Source organism: Chaetura pelagica, unplaced genomic scaffold (assembly GCF_000747805.2).
Source record: "Chaetura pelagica isolate M959 unplaced genomic scaffold, ChaPel_1.0 scaffold251, whole genome shotgun sequence".
In the NCBI taxonomy this organism is placed as follows: Eukaryota; Metazoa; Chordata; class Aves; order Apodiformes; family Apodidae; genus Chaetura; species Chaetura pelagica.
In genome coordinates this window covers 1059552-1075484 of record NW_009952271.1, presented here as the reverse complement: position 1 = coordinate 1075484, position 15933 = coordinate 1059552, and the positions used below count along the sequence as shown (strand labels likewise).

At 54.9% G+C, this 15933-nt stretch overlaps 2 protein-coding genes across 2 annotated transcripts in view; one reads left to right on the top strand and one right to left on the bottom strand.

The window, feature by feature from the left end:
- Positions 1-2022: 2022 nt before the first annotated feature.
- Positions 2023-7802, bottom strand: LOC104397769 (tektin-3-like). The gene is made up of 7 exons (XM_010007780.1): positions 7248-7802; positions 6658-6741; positions 6034-6104; positions 5675-5818; positions 4238-4460; positions 3229-3383; positions 2023-2239 (listed from the first exon to the last, which is right to left on the bottom strand). The coding sequence occupies exons 1-7, from the start codon at positions 7800-7802 to the stop codon at positions 2023-2025; spliced, it is 1449 nt and encodes a 482-aa protein (XP_010006082.1).
- An 8069-nt stretch (positions 7803-15871) lies between these two features.
- The window catches only part of LOC104397768 (proline-rich acidic protein 1-like), a 1110-nt gene continuing 1048 nt past the window's right edge, over positions 15872-15933 (top strand). Inside the window, exon 1 of the mRNA XM_010007779.1 lies at positions 15872-15898. Within this exon, the coding sequence (XP_010006081.1) occupies positions 15872-15898 (27 nt within the window). The remainder of the gene's footprint in view (positions 15899-15933) is intronic.

Genomic DNA, 15933 nt, shown 5'->3' with positions numbered 1-15933 from the left:
GTAGGGAAATCTTTCCCAACTGGCCAGTGGAGTTTGGTTGCATTCACTGAAAACTCTACTAGCTGGGTTATTGGCCAGTGTAATTATGGAACCTACAGGTGCACAAGTTCTTCTGGATCGCTGGGGATAAACTCCCTGTCTGCAGAGCACGTGTGGATATGGTGGACACAGACTGGCTACACACACAGAGAGTTATAAAGCCACTTCCAGGTTTCCACATTTCCCAGGGCAGCCCAGTGTTGGAATCCTACCCAAAGGTGTCCCTGTGTGGGTGGAGAGGCTCAGGATAATCCATCAGGATCTGGAATCTTCCCTACGATGGTCCCTGCAATGGTGTCTTCCCTGACATCCTTCCTCTCTTAACCCATTTTATACTGGTTTTTACCTTTCAGGTGGAGCTTGAGGGACTTGAGTCATTCACACCTTTGTTTTGGTTGGTGCTCATTCACCTGAGCTGGGCCGGGGCAAGCCCAGGCACAGATCCAGGCTGGGCAGAGTGGGTGGAGGGCAGCCCTGAGGAGGACTTGGGGGTGTTGGGTGATGAGAAGCTCAACATGACCCAGCACCATGTGCTGGAGCCCAGAAACCACCTGTGTCCTGGGCTGCATCCCCAGCAGTGTGACCAGCAGGGCCAGGGAGGGAATTGTCCCCTCTGCTCTGCTCTGGGGAGACCCCCCTGCAGGGCTGGGTCCAGCTGTTGGGTCCCCAACACAGGAAGGACATGGGAGCTGTTGGAGCAAGTCCAGAGGAGGCCATGGAGATGATCCAAGGCCTGAATCAGCTCTGCTCTGGAGCCAGGCTGGGAGTGTTTGGACTGTTCAGCCTGGAGAAGAGAAGGCTCCAGGGAGACCTTAGAGCACCTTCCAGTGCCTGAAGGGGCTCCAGGAAAGCTGGGGAGGGGCTTGGGACAAGGGTGGGGAGGGATGGGATGAGGGGTGATGGATTAAAACTGGAAGCAGGGAGATTTAGGATAGACATCAGGAGGAAATTCTTCACTGTGAGGATGATGAGACCCTGGCTCAGGTTGCCCAGAGCTGTCCTTGGAAGAGTCGCAGGGCAGGAGATCTGCTTGGAGGTGTGGGATGGAGTCATCTGGGGATGAGAAAAGATGCTCTCAGCTCCTGAGAGCCCCCACACTGGGTTAGAAGGTCTATGGCCTGGATTCCCAAGGGAGGAGAAGGGACTTGAGCTCCTGCCCTTCTGGGATTCTTGATGCCTACAGGCTTCAGACTGAGCTGAGCTCTGCTGAGATTTCAGAATGTCTAAGTGACACATGGGTCTAAGCAGACAACTTGCCAAGTGACTTTCGCACTGAACCTCCGATTGAATAAAGACTTATCCCTGTGAAAACTGAAAGACTTGGTAAAATAGGTCCAGTTTCCATCAAGAGAGCAGGCACTGTGGCAGTCATGGCAGGGCCTGAAGCCAGACTTAAGGACCCATTAGTTTTTCTTCATCTTTCCACATTGGACAGACTCAAGAAGACTCAGCAGTTTTTCTCCTAAAATCACAGCCTGAAGGGATGGGAATGAATCCCCATGGGTTGATTTACTCTTAGTCTCACACAGGGTGTTTTCAGCTACTCTCTGGCAGCCAGGAGAGAGAAATACCCGAGGGAAAAATAATCCCAGTAGAGCATGAAATATAGAAAGGGATAATTTAATTACCAATCGGGCATTTTGTTGGGAAGTGGAAGTCTAATCAGGTAAATTAAGGTATCTTAGGGAAACTGGGAGTGGGTCTTAGGAAAACAGCTAATGGGTCGGTCCAAGGGAAACTGGGAATGGGTCTTAGGAAAACTGGGAATGGGTCCAAGGGAAGCAGGGAATGGGTCTTAGGAAAACAGGGAATGGGTCCAAGGGAAACAGGGAATGGGTCTTAGGTAAACAGCAACTGGGTCAAGGGAAACAGGGAATGGGTCCAAGGGAAACGGGGAATGGGTCTTAGGAAAACTGGGAATGGATCTTAAGAAAACTGGGAATGCCTCCCCCAACAGGTCCCATGAGTGGGGCTGGGCCCAGTCTAACCACAGCCCAGCAGACGCAGGGTGCTGGGGAAGCTCTTCCTCATCCCCAGGCACTTCTCCTGGTCAATGAAGAGGGAGTTGGCTTTGATGGCCAGGTCATGCTCCAGGACTAACTTGATGTCAGCCAGCACTTGCAGCCTGTCCTGGGTGTCTCTCAGCTGCTTCTGAAGGGCCTGGATTGTCTTGTCAAGTTCATGGACCTCACTGACAAGGCTGCACAAGAGCAAGAACCGCTGTTAATAGCCCCCTCAGGGCTGGTTTCCAGCAGATGCTGCTGACGGGCTGTTTGGGCTCAGGGTTTCCCGTCTGTGTGCTCAGACTAATTGGACCCCCTCTTCCTGGCAGGGGGGTGGGCAAGTCAAGGGCAGACCCCTCTGACCCTTGGGGAGGCCGGAGAGGCCCAGGCTCCTTTTGCTCTCAGGCTCTGGCCGTGCCAGCCATGTCTCCTGGAGCAGCTCATGCCACCAAGAAGGATGAGCAGCTGTGGTTTCCCGTTCCCCTTTGGTTTGGTGGCTTTCTTTGTTCCCCCTCCTGGACTTCCTGCTGCAGGGGCACTCCCCACACCCATGGATGCACACACAGCAAGACGGGAGAGCTGGGAGAGGCTGGAAATGAATGTGAAACAAGCAGAGGCTGGAAGAAAGGATGGTGTGTGAGATGCTGAAGGGGCTGTGGGCTGGGTTTGCTGTCCAAAGGCTTCCCTTAGAGCTGTAGCCTCTGGTCAGGAGTAGGGGTGAGGTTCCGAGTGCTATGAGGTGCTCAGGGCAGCCTGCTCCTCCACAGTCCTTGGGGTGCAATCCCAAAAAGCTCCCTATGTCCTTGCAAGGGTCTACCTGCATTGTCTCCAGGGGAGGAAAGCCCTTGCTGCTTCTCCTTTCTTGCAGCTTCCCAAAGGGAAGGAGCAGAGTGCTCTCAAACCAGCCCATCAGAGGAAGCAGGCAGGAGAAAAGATGAGGTTTACCCAAGTGGGAAAAATCTGGCCCCTGGGAAGTGCCATCGGGCTGTACCCAGCCATGGTGCAGAGCTCTCCCAGCACCCAAAGCTGGGGGCACCTGCTCAGGGCTTTTGGTTCTGTCAGCACATTTATGGAAGGAGTAGTTAGGGAAAAAAAATAAATAAATGTTTTTTGTCATCCAGGGATGCTCGTGAGCACCCTCAGCAGTGACTCCTCAAGGCTTCCCAGCCCCGTGCCCGTGCCTTACCGGAGCTGGGCAGTGTCCCGGCACAGCTCCACGTCGGGTCTCCGGGTGCGCTGCTTCAGCCGGGTCTGCGCCACCTTCAGGGCAGGCTCTTGGTCTCGGATGGTTTTGCGGATGTCCTCTATGCTCGTCTCAATCTGGAAGATTTCCCTCAGTGTCTGGGGTGAGAAGGAAACGTGTACATTAAAACATATATTCTCAAGTGATCACAGTGTTCCCCTTGACTCCTGTCTGCAGAAAAAAGTTCCACAGGCTCAGGCCACCATCACTCATGGAGGCACAGATCCTGCAGCGATTTCTCCTCGGGGAAAAGCCCCTCTTTGCTGTTGCTGTCACATCAGAGGAGGCTTTGGAACAGTGATGGATCTACTGAATCATCAGCTTCCCAAAATCACTGCTTGCAGGTACTGATCATCCATCAAAGGCAGCTACTGGGGGGGAAGGTTTTGAATGGGTCCTTGTTTGAGGACGTGGCCCCAGCCTGCAGAGCTGCCAGCCCAGCTTCCACTCAGGTCATCAATCCAGTGTCCAGCACTTTGCATCTTGGCAGCTTTCCCTGAGACCACTAGTCCCAGAGAGGTGCCCAGCACTGGTCTCGACTTCCTCTGCTTAGCAAAGACGTGGGTTCCCCTGCAGCCAACACAGACCACTGGCCCTTGTCATCCTGGGAGAAGAAGTGAGCCTGCCAGCCCCCCAGCAGGCACCAAACCCCAGCAGAGACTTCCTGCAGGGCAGCCAGGTTCTGGAGGACCTACCAGGAGATGCAACCTGCACTGGCACCTCCTGTGAAGATCTCCTGTGCTGGGATGCACCAGCAAAACACAGTTTGCCTGGAGATGGAGCTACAGTGCCAGCTCATCCCTCCAACAAGAAAGTCCCCAGTTCTCTGAGTTTCAAGCAGAAAATGACACTATAACCAGCTTCTTGTGGCAACTGTCCCTCTGCTGGGGCCAGGAGGGTGTTGTCACCAGGAAGTGACGGTGTCACACCCAACAGAAGGGGTCGGGGCTACCTTGGCCAGGTGGGCCTGGATCTTGCTCTTGGCATCTGCTGTCTCTGCCACGCGGTTGGTGAAGGCAACGTTGGCCTCGTGGAACTGGCGCCGCATCTCGTTGCTCGTCACCTCCAGCAGGGTCTGGATGTTGTCCCGCAGCTCTGCGGAGGCTGCCCGCTCCCGCTGGGACAGCAGGATGTTGGCATCTGTGAACTTGGCCCATGACTCTGGCACTGAGATCCTGCAGGGGGAAGGAGAGGCCCCAGTCAGGCCATGCTGCTGGAGCTGGAGCTGGGCAGGGATGGACCCTGCCAGGGAGCAGCATAAGTGAAATGTAGATTAAACCTATGACCCTAATTTGGCCATGGGAAAGTGAAACATCTGGACACAATTTGCTCAGTAGCACTTATCAACCCAGGACGTGTCCATGAAGACAACTGTGATTCTTGTGAAAGCTCAGACAAACAACAGGTTTCCCTAAAAAAGGAAGGTTTTCATCAAAGCCCAAATGTCCCCGTTGGAGGCAGCTCAGTGCCAGGTGATTCCCAGCATCCCAACAACCCACAGGTCGTGGTCAGTGCCTTTTGCTCACACCCAGTTTTCCACCCAACTGAAGGGACAGGAGATAAGCTCCATCCCCTGTCTGTTCACTCAGGGGGAAGTTCACACCTGTGCACTCGTCCAGAACAAGGGCAACAAAAGGCTGAGTTGCCACATGAGCTCCATTCAAAACACTGATCCTTGATGTTTTGCTCCCCTCTGAATTTCAGTGTCAATCCTTTGCAATTCATTGACCTGTCTCAATGTGTCTGAGCTCTACTAGGAATAATTATTCCACCAGTAGAAAAGCTGAATCAGTCTGTGCCCCCCTCTGACCCACAGGCATCTGTGCCATCAGCAGATTTATTCCCTCAGCCCTTTGCCCCTGGGGGTGTATCTCTGCAAGTTCTGATTTAGGCCATTCCCTGCAGAGCCAAAACCAACATCCTGGTGCCATCAGCAGCTGATCTCAGCCCCAGGACCACACTTCCTCTTTCTTTATCTTCTGTGTCATTTTGGCTCCCGACCAGGCCCTCTCCACTCCAGAGGGAACCCCCAGACAATGTCAATGAAGAGGACCCTTGCAAGCACTGAAACAGCTTAGAAGAGAGGCATGAACCCAATGAGCTGAGCAGAGATGCTGCATGGAACCCGCCTCCGGGCTGATCTCTTGGCTCTGATAGAAGGTGTGATGAGGTGGGGTCACTTTCCCCCTTTGGATGTTGGGCACCCAGCTGGAAGCAGAGGGTTGTGCTCCCCTGGGGGTAACTGCAGAGCAATGGCCCCTCCGAGGTGGGTGTCTCCAGGGGGGGATGGACATGCCATGCAGGGACACGTGCCTTTAGAGTGGCTGGGGACAGCAGCTCCTGGTAGGGAGAGGCCCTGCACCCCGGGGACAGCTCGACCTGCACTCACGTGTCATCGACCTTCTCCACCCCTTGGTGGTAGTTGATGCCCTCGGAGGTGTTCCTCAGCTGGTGGCACCTCTGGTCGATGCTGTGGGCTGTCTGCTTGTTGGCCAGGTCCCTCTCCACCTCGTGCTGGGCCGCCCTGTTGGACCTTCAACACACCAAGAGCAGTGTCCCTGGGGCTGCCGGGGGGATCGGCTTCCTCCCCATCCCGCTGCCCACAGCTCCAGCCATCCCTGCCCCTGCCCAGGGATCCTGCAGGGCTTTGCAGCTGCAGGGAGTGGTACAGGGAGGTCTGCTGGGGCTTCCCATCACCACTGCAGGTGCCCACCAGCCCGGGGTGGGAGATGAGCAGCTGCTCCTTACTTGAGCTGCCCTTTCGCCTTCTGCAGGATCTGCCGCATCCTCTCCTGGCAGGACCTGATGACCTTGATTTCCTGGGCAAAGCAAAGCACGACCCCTACGTGTCCATACCTGATCCTCCCGGTCTCCCTCGTCCCCTCAGCCCCTCCAAGCCTGCACACAGCAAGAACCTGCCTGCTTGTCCCTCTGCCCCGGGCAGCGAGGGCCGTGTCCCCAGCCACCCATGGCCTGAGCTCAGCCAGGGGACAGGAGGGGCTGCAGCCCCAGCCCGGCCTCTGCCTCCTTCTGGTGTGACAAATGCTCCTTCAGCCTGACACCAGCACCACGGCTGGTTGGTCCCACTGCCGGGGCAGGGACAGATCCTGACCTGGTATCAACGGGCCTGGGGGTTCCCTGCCCAGCAGCATCTGGCACCCCCAGCCCCAAACCTGCCCTCTTTGCTGCCAACACAGAGACCCTGTTCCCTCGGGGCTGGGAAAGGCAGGACAGCCCCAAAAACTGCCTGAGAGAGGGACACAGGGTCCTGCTGTGTCACACACGCCAGTGAGGGAGCAAGGCTGCAAAACCTAATGAGGCCAGTTGAGGCAAAAATAACTCAAAAGGCGTGGTCTGAGGTGCCCAACTCACTGCCAGGAGCTGCTCCTCCACTTCGTCGTGCACCAGGTCGGTGCCCAGCCTCTTCTCCCGGTGCAGCAGGCACTCCTGAGCGACCTGTTGGGGACATGGCATCACTGCTGGCTGCAGGACCTACCTCCCAAGTCATGTAGGAGAAGAAAGGGTAGGTGGGCACAGAAATGGCAGCAGGGGAAGGAGCACCAGGGCAGCTGGTTTGGCTGACAAGGAACAAGGAGCAGCTCAGCTGCCACATCAGCTTTAAATCAATGTGAGGCAGCGTGTCCCTGGTGCCACCAAGCTGGACTTGGGGACCTGTGCCACCCTTGGTGCTCTCCTCACTGAAGCCTCATGGTAAGACATGGGCTTATGTCTCCCAAACCAAGATTGTGGACATTTATAAAAATATCTGGTTAAGCAAACACAGCTCTGGTGAGCTCAGCATGTGCTGATGCAGCAGATGGGCAGGGAGCTGCTGTTACTAACTGAGCTAGTGACCCCTTCACAAAACCTCTTGAGGCCTCAGGGAGCTGCACGGACACTGGGAGAGGCCTTTGGAGGCTTCAGGTGGTTCAGCACAGGCCACAGTCTGACACGGGGCTGACCTGGAGAGGGGCCTCAGTCTCGGCCAGGGCTCGTTCCAGCCCTTTCTTCATGTCCATGAGTGCATTGGTCTCCCCAACCATCTTCTCCAGCTCACAGCACAGCTCTGATCTCCAAAATCCAATATCCTGGACGCGTTCGCCCAGGTTTTTGGTGCTCTCCTGTTGGTTTTTATCTGTCTGGTGGCATTTCTCCTGGATCAGGCGGGTGGTGTCAGCTCTCAGGTGCTCTGCGTCACGCCGGGAGGTCTCAGACCCCTTGTAGCTGCTGCGGTTGGACTTGCACCAGTCGTCAGGGGTGTACCTGGTGCAGAGGGCTGTTTGGGTGGAAATAGAAGGAAGCTTCGTGCTGGAGGTTAGGTCCTGGGAGTCACTGGAGAAGGGAGCCAAGGTTGGGTTGATGGCAGCAGTTTTATAGTAGCTGCTGGGCATCCAGGGAAGGCTGGAGCAGTGAGCCAAGGGGTAGTAAGGGAAACGGTTCTTGTAGCTGGAAGTCATGGTGTGGATGACAGGCAGAAACTTGTTTGGTGTTGATTTTGGATGGGCAAATGTTGCCATTAAGGGGGAGCCAACCAGCCCTGTTCTTGAACCCTCCATTTCAGTATGTGTCCTGCACCAAGGAGACAGAAGAAGACAACAGCTCAGTCAGCTGCTGCACTTGTGTCACTTCTTACAGCAACACATGCAGCTGATCATGCCAACTGTGATTCACACAGCACCCACATGTCCCCTGCACAGGCCAGCAACTCCCTCCTGGCAGCATCCCAAGCATCTGTGCAGAACAGGATTTGCCTTGGTTGTTAGTGTCCAGCACTGGGTCTTGAAATGTGGAGTAAAACAACTCATGGCTGCTTGGGAGAGCGACAGGTCTCCTGCCTTCGTTTTCCCCAAGTCTGCCAAGCTGCTCTTGCTGATTCTCTGCTGTTTATTTGTCCCTTTTGCCCAGCCCACCTGCTGATCTCCAGGTGCCATTTGCTCCTTAAAAGTTCCACTGTTAGCCCCAATAGCTGGGGACACACGGCTGTGACCACAGCAGCACCAGCTCTGGGCGAGGGGCTCAATCCTCAGCAGCTCCACTTGCACGAAGTGCCTGAGTGAGGAGGCTGCAGGTGGGCTGAGGTCTGCAAGACTATATGCAAATTTGAAATCCCTGCCCACCTATTTCAGCCCAAAAAGAGCAGTCATCTCCTGGCTTGCAAAGGAAGAGAAATGTCCATGACTCACCTGATGCAAAATGAATGGACTTGGAAAAGAGATGTCCCACAGTGTCTCTTCAGAGTAACTCATGAACACTAGCCTGGCAGTAGCCCTGGGAGGAACAGCCACACAGGAGATGTTAGCAATAGCTGCAGACACACTGTGGCTGTTCTTGCTTTTGTCAGGTGGAGGTTACCAGCCAGTTGCTGTCAGGAGTACAAGGCAGAAGGCCCCAGACGTACCAAATACACCCGACCTGAGGACAAACTCTCTGAGTGTGTGTGGTGCTGGGCATGAAGCTCCTGTAAGGTCACCAGTTTCACCCACTGGCAGGAGTAAGTCTCTGTGGCTGTTGCAGTCAGCTGCTGTGTTGCAGGGATGAGTCCTTCCCCAGGCACCCACCTGTCCTCACTGCTCCCAGCCTGGCTCAGAGCCTGAGGAGCAGGTGAGGACACCAGTGTGCTACAAGATCCCTGGGTGGGAGGGGGGTTTGACATGAAGCGTGTGCTAAATCCCATTTGTTACAGCACAAAATCCACTGTATTCCTTAAAAAAAATTGATGTTGGGATGGAACAAGCTGATGCTCCTTCTAGAATGAAGCATGCCCATGCCTCCTGGCCCTCCATGCCTTTGGGAACCTGCTCCAGTACCAGATGCTCCAAGCCATGGACTCTCTTGGAGCTGTGGCCAGTGACACCAGGGGATGAGCAGACAGCACAAAGGTGCTTTAGCCAGGGGAAACAGGAAAACAGGGATGAGTCTGAGGGGAAAAGTACTTCCATGGAACTTGGAGGACTATCCCTTTCAAGCCTTGCCCAATCTTGGCCCTACTGGCAGGGGCTGCCCCAGCCTCTGGCTGGAGATCAGCACAGCTCTGAGCACTGACCTAAGCTCCCTTCGTCCCCCTCAGGATGAGCTGTGCCAGGGGTACTCTGTCTGCCACCCTGGGACACTGGGTGGAAGCCCCTGGCGACCTGATTTGGGCATAGTTGGGTGATCATTTTGTCAGTTCTGGAGTCCTAAATGTAAGGAGGACACAGAATTCCTTGAGTGTGTCCAGAGGAGGCCACGAAGATGATCAGAGGGCTGGAGCACCTCCCTATGAAGACCGGCTGAGGAAGCTGGGGTTGTTCAGCCTAGAGAACAGGAGGCTCCATGGTGACCTTATAGCAACTTTCCAATAGCTGAAGGGGCCTACAGAAAAGCCGGGGTAGGGTTTTTTACATGGGTATGTAGTGAGAGGACAAGGGGCAGTGGTTTGAAAGTTAAAGAGGGGAGATTTAGGTTCGACATTAGGAAAAAGTTCTTTCCTGTGAGGGTGGTGAGACCCTGGCCCAGGCTGCCCAGAGAAGCTGTGGCTGCCCCGTCCCTGGCAGTGTTGAAGGGCAGGTTGGATGGGGCTTGGAGCAGCCTGGGCTGGTGGGAGGTGTCCCTGCCCATGGCAGGGGGTTGGATCTAGATGATCTTTAAGGTCCCTTCCCACCCAAACCTTTCTATGGTTCTATGATCTAAGAGGCATTGGGGGCACCCGAGAAATACCTGCATTCCAGCCCTCCCCTCCCAGCTGCAGCACAGGCCCAGGCTGGGGGTGCCTCAGGGCTGCACTGCCTGCTGTGCTGTTGGGCTTGGAGGCAGCACTGCTGGAACCAGGGACACCAGTGACAGGGACCAGGGGAGCGTTGCCATGGGCACGGAGTTCTCAGGGTTCTGGGCAACTCCCTGCAACCACTATGGCAACAGAACACAGCCCTTGGGTTCAGAACACCCAGAGGGCGGGCAACCAGGTGACACCCTTGGGCAAGAAAATCCCCTCATGGCTGCTTAGGTCCTGCCCTGGACAACCTGCTGCCCATGCTGGGCAACCTGGGCATGGCAGGGCCACCCCCGGGAGCCAAGTGCCCCCCATGGGCAAACCAGTGCTCCTGGTGGGCAAACCAGTGCCCTCACTGGGCAACCCAGGGCCAGCACAGGTGCTCCTGGGCCAGCACTGGCCAAGCAGAGGCCTCCCCAGGACAGGCAGGTGCACCAGGGTGAGGAGATGGACAGTGTCCCCAGGAGCCCCATCAGGTCACAGCCTCAGGCAGCACCAGCATCATGCACCAGCCACCCAGTGACACCAGGAACATCTCCTGGGAGGAAAGCCTTTCCCAGAGGTTTCAGGTGTAGCCTGGAAGGCACTGGGACAAGAGCATCCTGGAGTGGCTGGTGGGGCTGCTCTGGCTGCCAGCACAGCTCAGGCCCAGCTGTTACCACCTGGGAATCCAGAGGAGGATGCTGAGGTTTTCACTGCCCAGTTGTGTTCACTGGCAAAACAGACAGACTCAGATTTGGGAGAAAAAGAAAGGAATCCATTTAATTTCTCAGAACACTAAAAAGGACAAGACCCAGTATCATAGACCTTCCGCCCAGCCTGCCCTTCTTCCGGGGCTTTACCTGCTTTCCTCCCGTTTCTCTGCCTCCTCCCCCTCAGTGACAGGGGGACGGGGAGTGGGGTTTGTGATCAGTTCCTCACATGGATTCTGCTGATCCTTCCTCCTCAGAGGGATGACTTCTCACAGCCTTTCCCCTCTCCACCGTGGGGTCCCTCCCATGGGAGGGTGTTGTGGGAAACCCACAGTCCTGTCTTGCAACAAGTGCCCATCACAAACCTCTCCACTATGAGTCCTTCCCGTGAGGTTGCAGTCCCTCTGGAGCAGATTGCTCCAGCATGGGCTCTCCACAGAGCCATGGGCTGCTCTGGTCCTGTTGCCATGGTCCTCCACGGCTGCAGCTCCACATCTGCCCCACCATGGTCCTCCACAGGCTCTAGATCCACATCCTGCAGGATTTCCCCATGAGCCCCAGATTCATATAGCCCCAAAAGAAGTCAAGATAGAGGAGAAGTTTGACATAGTAGATGAGGATTGGGTTAGGGATCAGTTGAGTAATCTGGACATCCATAAATGATGGGTCTGGGATGGAATGCACCCAAGGGTGCTGAGGGAGCTGGCGGAGGTCATTGCTAGGCCACTCTCCATCATCTTCAGTAAGTCATGGGTAACAGGAGAGGTGCCTGAGGACTGGAGGATAGCAAATGTCACTCCAGTCTACAAGAAGGGCAAGAAGGAGGACCCGGGTAACTATAGACCGGTCAGCCTCACCTCCATCCCTGGAAAGGTGATGGAACAACTTGTTCTTGTCACTATCTCCAGGCACATCAAGGACATGGGGGTCATCAAGAGCAGTCAACATGGTTTTATCAAGGGTAAATCATGTTTGACTAACCTCATAGCCTTCTATGAGGAAATTACTAGGTGGATAGATGATGGTAGAGCGGTAGATGTGGTTTATCTTGATTTCAGTAAAGCATTTGACACCGTCTCCCACAGCATCCTTGTAGATAAGTTGATCAGGTATGGGTTTGGTGATCAGGTAGTGAGGTGGATTAGGAACTGGTTGAAAGGAAGGAGTCAGAGAGTTGTAGTCAATGGGGCAGAATCTGGTTGGAGGTGTGTGACTAGTGGAGTCCCACAGGGGTCGGTACTGGGACCGGTGTTGTTCAACATCTTCATCAACGACCTGGATGAGGGTATAGAATGTACCCTCAGCAAGTTTGCTGATGACACTAAGCTGGGAGGAGTGGCTGACACACCAGAAGGCTGTGCTGCCATTCAGAGAGACTTAGATAGGTTGGAGAGTTGGGCGGGGAGAAACATGATGAAATTCAACAAGGGGAAGTGCAGAGTTTTACATTTGGGGAAGAACAACACCATGTCCCAGTACAGGTTGGGGGCTGAACTGCTGGAGAGTAGTGTAGGTGAAAGAGACCTGGGGGTCCTGGTAGACAGGAGGATGACCATGAGCCAGCAATGTGCCCTTGTGGCCAAGAAGGCCAATGGCATCCTGGGGTGCATTAGAAAGGGTGTGGTTAGTAGGTCAAGGGAGGTTCTCCTCCCCCTCTATTCTGCATTGGTGAGGCCGCATCTGGAGTATTGTGTCCAGTTCTGGGCCCCTCAGTTCAGGAAGGACAGGGAACTGCTTGAGAGAGTCCAGGGCAGAGCTACAAAGATGATTAAGGGAGTGGAACATCTGCCTTATGAGGAAAGGCTGAGGGAGCTGGGTCTCTTTAGCTTGGAGAAAAGGAGACTGAGGGGTGACCTCATCCATGTTTACAATATGTAAGGGGTGAGTGTCAGGGGGACGGAGTTAGGCTTTTCTCAGTGATGACCAGTGATAGGACAAGGGGTAATGGGTGTAAATTGGAGCATAGGAGGTTCAAGGTGAATATCCGAAAAAAATTTTTTACTGTAAGAGTGACAGAGCACTGGGACAGACTGCCCAGGGAGGTTGTGGAGTCTCCCTCACTGGAGACATTCAAAACCCACCTGGATGTGTTCCTGTGTGATGTACTCTAGGTGACCCTGCTCTGGCAGGGGGGTTGGACTAGATGATCTTTCAAGGTCCCTTCCAACCCCTAAGATTCTATGATTCTATGATCTGCCCCACTGTGGTTCCCCACAGCTGCAGGTAAACCTCTGCTCCACCATAGTCCTTCACAGGCTGCTCCACCATGTTCTGCCATGGGCTGCAGGGGCACAGTTGCCATCCCATCATGGGCTGCAGTGAACCTCTGCTTGGACACATCCTCCCCCTTCTGCCTCACCACCCTTGATATCTCTGCTCCAGCGCTGCTTGTGCCTCCCCCTCCAATGTCAAAGCTGCACATTCCACCATGGAAATAGGTGGGACCAGAAGCTTCCTTGGTTTGTTGCTGAGCACCAAGACAAACAAGCTCCAAAACCTGCACAAATGGCACCTTTGCCTTTTCCCCTCCACCCTTCTGCTGCAGCCTGACACTGCTCAATGTGCCCTACCACTTGCTCTTCATCCTTCCAAAAATTTTGAGCTTGTTCCTTACCAGCCTGGGAAGGGGCACATTTCTATTTTTGCATCCATGACAATCTGGGATGTGAAGCTGCAGGTGCACAAGTTCTTCTGGATCGCTGGGGATAAACTCCCTGTCTGCAGAGCACGTGTGGATATGGTGGACACAGACTGGCTACACACACAGAGAGTTATAAAGCCACTTCCAGGTTTCCACATTTCCCAGGGCAGCCCAGTGTTGGAATCCTACCCAAAGGTGTCCCTGTGTGGGTGGAGAGGCTCAGCCCATCGACTGGTCCTGGAGGCCCAGGATAATCCATCAGGATCTGGAATCTTCCCTACGATGGTCCCTGCAATGGTGTCTTCCCTGACATCCTTCCTCTCTTAACCCATTTTATACTGGTTTTTACCTTTCAGGTGGAGCTTGAGGGACTTGAGTCATTCACACCTTTGTTTTGGTTGGTGCAAAATTCTCTTGCTTTGCATGTAAAGGAAGAGGCCAGAGGAAAGTCAGAGCAGGAGCTCAGTGAGGGGTGGTTGCACCCCTGGAGGGGGGTAGCATTTGGGGTGGAGGTGTGTTTTGGGATTCTAATGAGATTCTAATGAGCCAAGCTGACCTGAAGGACAGCATTCCATCAGAAAGTGACAGCCTGTTAGCCCAGGGTATCAAATATGCAGCTTGTCACTCCCACAGTATATTGTGTAGCTCCAGATCCCATTGCTAGCCCAGGGCATGGTTGTGGTGTCTCCACTCCACTCTCTGTGCCGTCTCTCAGCACACTAGGCTCCCTTGGTGTGGCCAACATCTGGGCTTCCTTGGGGAACTGCCATGGCACAGACACTTTGCACATCAGCTGAAAGTTTCTTCAGTGCTCTCCTTAAAATGGAAGTATCAGATTCATTTCCAAGTCACCTCCAGGAATTATTGCACATAACCCATGCCCTTGCTCTAGTCACTCAACCTTCACTCTCTTTAGGAGGAATGGGGAATGTCAACCAGATCACATCCCCCATTCCTCCTAAACAGGGTGCAAGTCATGCCCGCCTGCAGCTTATTTTATCTTTGGAAGCTTGTTTTATCTTATCTCCTATGAAGTCAGGCTGGGAGAGTTGGAGTGTTCAGCCTGGAGAAGAGAAGGCTCCAGGGAGACCTTAGAGCACCTTCCAGTGCCTGAAGGGGCTCCAGGAAAGCTGGGGAGGGACTTGGGACAAGGACAGGGAGGGATGAGATGGGGGGTGATGGATTTAAACTGGAAGAGGGGAGATTTAGGAGGAAATTCTCCACTGTGAGGGTGGTGAGACACTGGCCCAGGTTGCCAGGGAAGCTGTGGCTGCCCCATGCTTGGAAAGGAAATTTTAGAACACAACATGTCCCCTATGGAAAAAAAAATATTAAAAATAATAAAAAAATTGCATTGGCAAATGGTTTGGGGGCTGAGAGCCCCAAAATCACCTTTTTTCCTCTTGTTGTGGGAGAGATGGAGGGCTCCATGTGATGGACATGGCCCAAAGGATCAGCAGGGAAGGGCTGCAGCTGACCTGGGGGAGCTCAGCCCCATGGCAGGAGCACCCAGACCAACAGAGAAGTCAGAAGAGGTTTTTCCTCCCAGAGCAAGAGGGTGCAGCTCCACACCAGAGGCCACCACATTGCTGGGACACTTTCAGAGGCTCCCTATCCTCCTGGAAGGTGCTTTGGCTGCAGCATCAGGAGCACATGCCCCACAGAGACCATCTGTTGGCAGGAGGACATGGACTTGCCAGCTCTGGTGTGCCCATTTCAGGATTGCAATCTCTGTAATGCAACCAGGAGAACTTCCAGGTCCAGGAGTATGGTCCAACATCACCATGCTGCCGGGAAGATGCAAAGTCCAGGCAGCCTGGGGTGCTGGGGAAGTCCTGGGGCTGGCAGGAGAGCACAGCAGAGGGAGCAGCCACAGGGTTGGAGAGCATCCTCTCCTTCTGCCAGGTCCTGGCCACTTCAGGGAGATGTACCAGCAAGGAGTGGGCATTACCTGCCCCTTCTCCCCTTGCCTGCTTTGCCTGGACAACCTCTTCCATCCCTCCCTGGGGCCTTGGGGTCAATCCATCTCCTTGGAGAGGGCTTCATTCCAGGGGTGCTGAAGCTGCTGCCCCACCATGGGCGGGTTTCAGAGGGCGGATCCAGCTCTGCAGCTTTGAAGAGATAGAAGAGCTGGTGCTTTCCAGCAGGTCAAGGCCAGCTTGGATGGGGCTCAGAGCTCCCTGGTCTAGTGCAAAGTGTCCCCACCCACGGCAGGGACAGGGGCTGGATGATCCTCGAAGTTCCCTCCTGCCCAGACTCTCCTGTGAGCTGAAGTCCCTGGAGCACCGGGGTGGGGGTTCAGGTCCCACGAGCCCCCCCAGGGCACAGGGATTGCAGGTGCCCAGGAGAACCAGCCCCGCCCCCCAGGTGCACGGCGGGTTCATCCCACGCCCCCTCTTCCCGCCAGCAGCGCCCGCAGCGCGCCCCGGCACCGCGGCGGGCAAAGTGCGGGAGGGTGCGGGGAAGCGAGGGAGCAGCAGCCATGGAGCGGTACGTCCCTGCGGGATGGCGCGGTGGCAGCAGGAGCTGGGGGTGCAGGCAGGGACTGGGGGACAGCAGGAGCTGAG

Coding starts and splice junctions, on each gene's coding strand:
- LOC104397769 (XM_010007780.1), bottom strand. CDS start 7,802: ATGGCAACATTTGCCCATCCAAAATCAACACCAAACAAGTTTCTGCCT. Junction 3,384..4,237: donor TCCAGGCCCACCTGGCCAAG/GTAGCCCCGACC, acceptor TTCTCACCCCAG/ACACTGAGGGAAATCTTCCA. Junction 2,240..3,228: donor CGGGACACTGCCCAGCTCCG/GTAAGGCACGGG, acceptor GCTCTTGTGCAG/CCTTGTCAGTGAGGTCCATG.